Source organism: Myotis brandtii, unplaced genomic scaffold (genome assembly GCF_000412655.1).
Source record: "Myotis brandtii unplaced genomic scaffold, ASM41265v1 scaffold523, whole genome shotgun sequence".
Lineage (NCBI taxonomy): Eukaryota > Metazoa > Chordata > Mammalia > Chiroptera > Vespertilionidae > Myotis > Myotis brandtii.
In genome coordinates, this window is record NW_005369902.1 from 1,147,300 (window position 1) to 1,152,656 (window position 5,357).

The 5,357-nt window shown below is 37.2% G+C and overlaps 1 protein-coding gene across 1 annotated transcript in view; it reads left to right on the forward strand.

The window, feature by feature from the left end:
* Positions 1–5,357, forward strand: part of ATAD5 (ATPase family, AAA domain containing 5) — a 61,044-nt gene that overhangs the window by 11,882 nt on the left and 43,805 nt on the right. Inside the window, exons 4-6 of the mRNA XM_014548866.1 lie at positions 470–634; positions 2,249–2,375; positions 2,955–3,036. Of these exons, the coding sequence (XP_014404352.1) occupies positions 470–634; positions 2,249–2,375; positions 2,955–3,036 (374 nt within the window). The remainder of the gene's footprint in view (positions 1–469; positions 635–2,248; positions 2,376–2,954; positions 3,037–5,357) is intronic.

The following is a 5,357-nucleotide window of genomic DNA, read 5'->3' on the forward strand; positions in this document are numbered from 1 at the left end:
GGGTTTTGTTTAGCTTCTTATTTGCAACATAGTACATAGTTGCTTAGAGTTGCAACTCAGAGGCCGGCAAGTCAGGCGGGGAACGTTGGAGTCTGCAGTCACTGAAGCAAGGAAGCCTCATGTTCGCTTCCAGCTGCCTGGCTGCCGGCCGCCATCTTGGCTGACAGTTAATTTGCATAAGGATATGCTGATTAGCCAATGGGAAGGGTAGCGGTCGTACGCCAATTACCATGTTTCTCTTTTATTAGTGTAGATATGTATCCACCATTATAGTATTATACAGACTAGTTCCACTGCCTTAAAACTCTTCTATGCCTTGCCTATTCATTCCTTCCTGCTGCCCGCCCCCAACCCCTGGCAACCACTGATCTTTTTACTGTCTCCATGGTTTTGCCTTTTCTATTTTTTCTATTATTAAATATAATATCTTTGCCAGAGATCTAAATGAATGTTTCATATTTTTGTTTAGGCAAGCAATACTTCAAAAAATGTATCAAAAGCAAAACAATTGATTGAAAAAGCAAAAGCTTTACACATTAGTAGGTCAAAAGCTGCTGAAGAAATAGTGACACCCTTAAGGCGTTCGTCTAGACGTCAGATTCTTCCTGAAGGGAAGAAAATGTCAGACACAGAAGTAAGTATTACAAATGTTTATTGGTATAAATTATGTCCTAACCCTGACCACAGTGGCTCAGTTGGTTGAAATGCCATCCCAGATACCGAAAGTTCACAGGTTTGATCCCCCGTCGGGGTGCATACGGGAGGCATCCTATCCATATTTCTCTCTTATTGATGTTTCTCTCCCTTCCCTCCCCCTTTCTCTCTCTCTAAAAAAAATTCTGTCCTATTTTGTTGTTTGGAGTGAGGCAGGGAACGTTGGAGTCCTCAGCAAGCAAGCCTCATGCTCGCTTCAGTGCCTGGCTGCCGGCCGCCATCTTGGCTGACAGTTAATTTGCATATACTCACTGATTAGCCAATGAAAAGGGTAGCGGTCGTAGGCTAATTATCATGTTTCTCTTTTATTAGTGTAGATAATATCTTTGCCAGAGATCTAAATGAATGTTTCATATTTTTGTTTAGGCAAGCAATACTTCAAAAAATGTATCAAAAGCAAAACAATTGATTGAAAAAGCAAAAGCTTTACACATTAGTAGGTCAAAAGCTGCTGAAGAAATAGTGACACCCTTAAGGCGTTCGTCTAGACGTCAGATTCTTCCTGAAGGGAAGAAAATGTCAGACACAGAAGTAAGTATTACAAATGTTTATTGGTATAAATTATGTCCTAACCCTGACCACAGTGGCTCAGTTGGTTGAAATGCCATCCCAGATACCGAAAGTTCACAGGTTTGATCCCCCGTCGGGGTGCATACGGGAGGCATCCTATCCATATTTCTCTCTTATTGATGTTTCTCTCCCTTCCCTCCCCCTTTCTCTCTCTCTAAAAAAAATTCTGTCCTATTTTGTTGTTTGGAGTGGGAGAAGGAAATCATTATGAAGTTAAAAGGTAAAATTATAAGGTAGCCTTGAGGTGGTAGGAAGAATGTAATTTTTATTTCTGCTTTAAAAGTCTTTGGCTTTCTTTTGCCTACAGAATGTTTGAATCCTTATTGAGTCATTCAAGATTCTTTCATAGACTGCAGTAGGGCTTCCCTTTCTTCAAAACACCAACCTTCCTCATATACAATAAATTATTAATTTCTCCCCAAATGGTGCAGTTTTTAAATTTTTTTCAGTTTGTAGTCTAATGATGAGGAAATGTATGGAGTTGCTAATGTAATTACCTTTTCTATGGCTTCTAGCACTGTAATCCTTTTGAAATTTTAATGACATTTTATTTTAAAAGTCTTTATTGTTGAGAGTATTACAGATGTCCCAGTTTTTTACCCCATTGCTCCCCTTCACCCGATTCTCACCCCACCCTAGGCCTTCACCACCCTATTGTCTATGTCCATAGATATGTGTTTATGCATATAAGTTCTTTGATTAATTTCTTCCCGCCCTGCCCCCCGCCCTTCCTCTGAGATTCACCAGTCTGTTCCATGTTTCTTTTCTATGCCTCTGATTCTTTTTTTATTCATATTTTTTATCTTTTCTCCTCCTCCTCCTCCTCCTCTTCCTCCTCTTCCTCATTTTAAAGAATACCCTTCAACATTTCATGTAATACTGGTGGTTTGGTGGTAATGAACTCTACTTTAGCTTTTTCTTGTGTATGATATATTTTATAGAGTTTTTTCTTATTTTGTCTTAGGACTCTGTAATAATAATAAATTCAAGTCCTACTTCTTTAAAGCATCCTGAGACAAATCAGAAGAAACTTCAGTGTCTAAATGATGTGCTAGGAAAAAAACCTACCAAGACTTCTAAAAATGAACCTGGTAATCAGATTTGATAACATTTATGATGAACATTAGAATGTTTGGGGGGGATTATATTGTTCTGAATGCTCCCATTTTAATTTTAATCTCTTATTTTATAAATGGTAAACTTTAATTGGATTAAATATTATTTCTATTTTTATAAGTAAAGTTATAATGTAGTGAGGAGTTTTGCAAAGGGTAACTGACCATATCTTAAGTTATCACATTTCTGTGTATTTATTTATCCTTAGTTAAGTTAGTGGTTCCCAAACCTGACTATTCATCAGAATAATCTGGGTAAATTTAAAAAAAAAATTAAATCTTTATTTCCTTTCCTAGACATATTAACTAAGAATTTCCAGAGCTGGGTTGTAGGAATCTATAGTTTAAAAAAATTTTGTTCTCCAAGAGATTCTGATAATGATATTGCCCAGTTGAGGAACTAGATCATTATATAGAATTTTTCTTAATTGGAAGAAACTTTTAAGGAATTCATTTTTTTAAAGTTTAAAAAGATAGAGATATAATTTGGAAAGTAGTTGGAAGGAAGTGGAGATGATTAACATTAATACTAACCTAAGTATTTATTTTTCTCAGGAAAAATGAAAATCGCTCCTTTATTTCTTACCAGAAAGGTTCATAAAACAGCTGATCCTATCCTTGGTTTTGATGAAAGCAGGTCAGTCCAGGACAAATTTTTAAATGCCAAAATGTTTTATGGAATGTGTTTTGTTTTCACTTACTTTGATGAGAAAGCATGTAAATTATCATTTGAAGCTTTAATAAATACATTTTAAAAGATGAACTTAAAATATGACAGTGCTACAACTGAATTTGAAGATCTTGTTTTTTTGCAAACATTTTGGGGCCATCTCTAGACAAAATAGTGAAAAATAAATAGGCAAACCAAAAAACCAAAAAGCTGATTATGAACTTATTCAATAAACCAGGCACTGCTTTTTGGTACGAGAAATATTATGGGAAACAAAACAAGAGACATTCCCTGTCCTTATGAGGCTTATATTCTAGAAGAAAGACAAGCTATAATTTAACATTAATTGGGCCAACAAATGAAATGCATTTGTACTAAGAAGGAGAGATACAAAGTTCTATTAAGTTTATATTAAGTAAATTCGGTCTTGTTAAGAAAGGCTTTACTGAGGAAATGACACCTGAACGGAAGAATAAGCAGGAGTTCATCAGGGGAAGGAACAGCGTTCTAGCCAGAGGGAACAGTCCCTATACCTGGATGGAGTGTGGTCAATACAGGAGATTGGAAGAATGCCAGTGCGACTTGCGCATAGAGAGCAGGGGAAAGAGGAATGTGAGATTAAGCTGGAGAAGTGGGTGCCAGTCCAACCAAAGGATTTTAAACATGAGTATGGACATTTGGATTTTGAAAGTTTTATCTGACTGCTGGAATTAATTCTGCTGTTGTATAAAGAGTGGAATAGAGGAGAGCTTATAGTGGATGCAGGAGGCCAGGTGTGAAATGATGGAAGTGTGGACTCAGGTGTTGGAAAAGATTTAGGAGATAAATTTAAAAACCCTTAGTGATTAATGAGAGTTGGGGTGGGGAGAAGAAGGTGTAAGGATAACACTTAAGTTCTGGTCTATGTAAGTGGATGGCACAATGGAAGAAGACCAAATTTAGGGACATCATGTATTCAGGTGATTTGTTTTTCCTATTTCAATTTTAATGATTTACAAATTACATATTGTTAAATGCATAAATATTAAGCATACAGCTTTGATAAGTACATTATATTGGGATATAACATTTTTATTTTACTCCAGAAAAGTTACTTACTTTTCCTGTTATCCCCACCACTGCTACAACAGAAAGGTTACCACTATTATGATTTCTATTACCATAGATTAGTATTGTGTTTTAAAATTTTACATAAACTTTAATTATATATATTCAATTATGTACATTCTTTTGTGCGTAGTTGCTTTTGCTCAGTATATACACACACATATTATTATTTAAATTTTTTTTAAATAATGTTTTTATTGATTTTTAGAGAGAGAAGAAGGGAGAAGGATAGAGAGATAGAAACATCAATGAAAAACATCATTGATTGGCTGTCTTCTGCCATGCCCCCTACTGGGGATTGAGCCTGAAACCCAGGCATGTGCCCTGACTAGGAATCGAGCCGGTGATCTCTTAGTTCTTGGATTGATGCTGAGCCACATCAGCCAGGCTTATTTTTTTTTAATCCTCAACCAAGGAGTGAGAATATTTTTTCCATTGTTTTTTTACAGAGAGTGGAAGTGGAGGGGGGAGAGGGAGAGAGAGGAGAGAGAAAGAGAGAAAGGTACATTGATTGGTTGCCTCCCATATACACCCTGACTGGGGATCAAACCTGCAATGTAGGCAAGTGCCCCCCTGACCGGGCATTGAACCTGTAACCTTTTGGTGTACAGGATGATGCTCCAACTGAGCCCCCAGCTAGGGCCAAGAGTGTAGTACTAGAAGGCCCCTCTCCAGTAACCGCTGAGAGAGAATGTGGGAGGACAAAGATATAAAGAAATTTTCCTTGTAAGAATGCGAGAGGCATCCCTGGATGGACTCCAACCAACTTTTTGGTTAACAGCTGAATGCACTAACCGATTATGCTAGAGACTTGCTGTTTTCTGATTATTATATGTATAAATGCATTTTTTAAAAAGGAAAACAGAAAACAATGGAGGGGAAACTTACCACCCCTAAATAGCCCCTGTTAACATTTTAGTAGGTGTCCTTCATATTTTTTCTTTTTTTTTTTTAGTGCATTTAAAAAAAATATGTTTTATTGATTTTTTACAGAGAGGAGGGGAAAGGGATAGAGAGTTAGAAACATCGATGAGAGGGAAATATCGACTAGCTGCCTCCTGCACAACCCCCACTGGGGATGTGCCTGGCCTGCAACCATACATGCCCTTGACTGGAATTGAACCCAGGACCCTTGAGTCCGCAGGCTGATGTTCTATCCACTGAGCCAAACCGGTCATCAG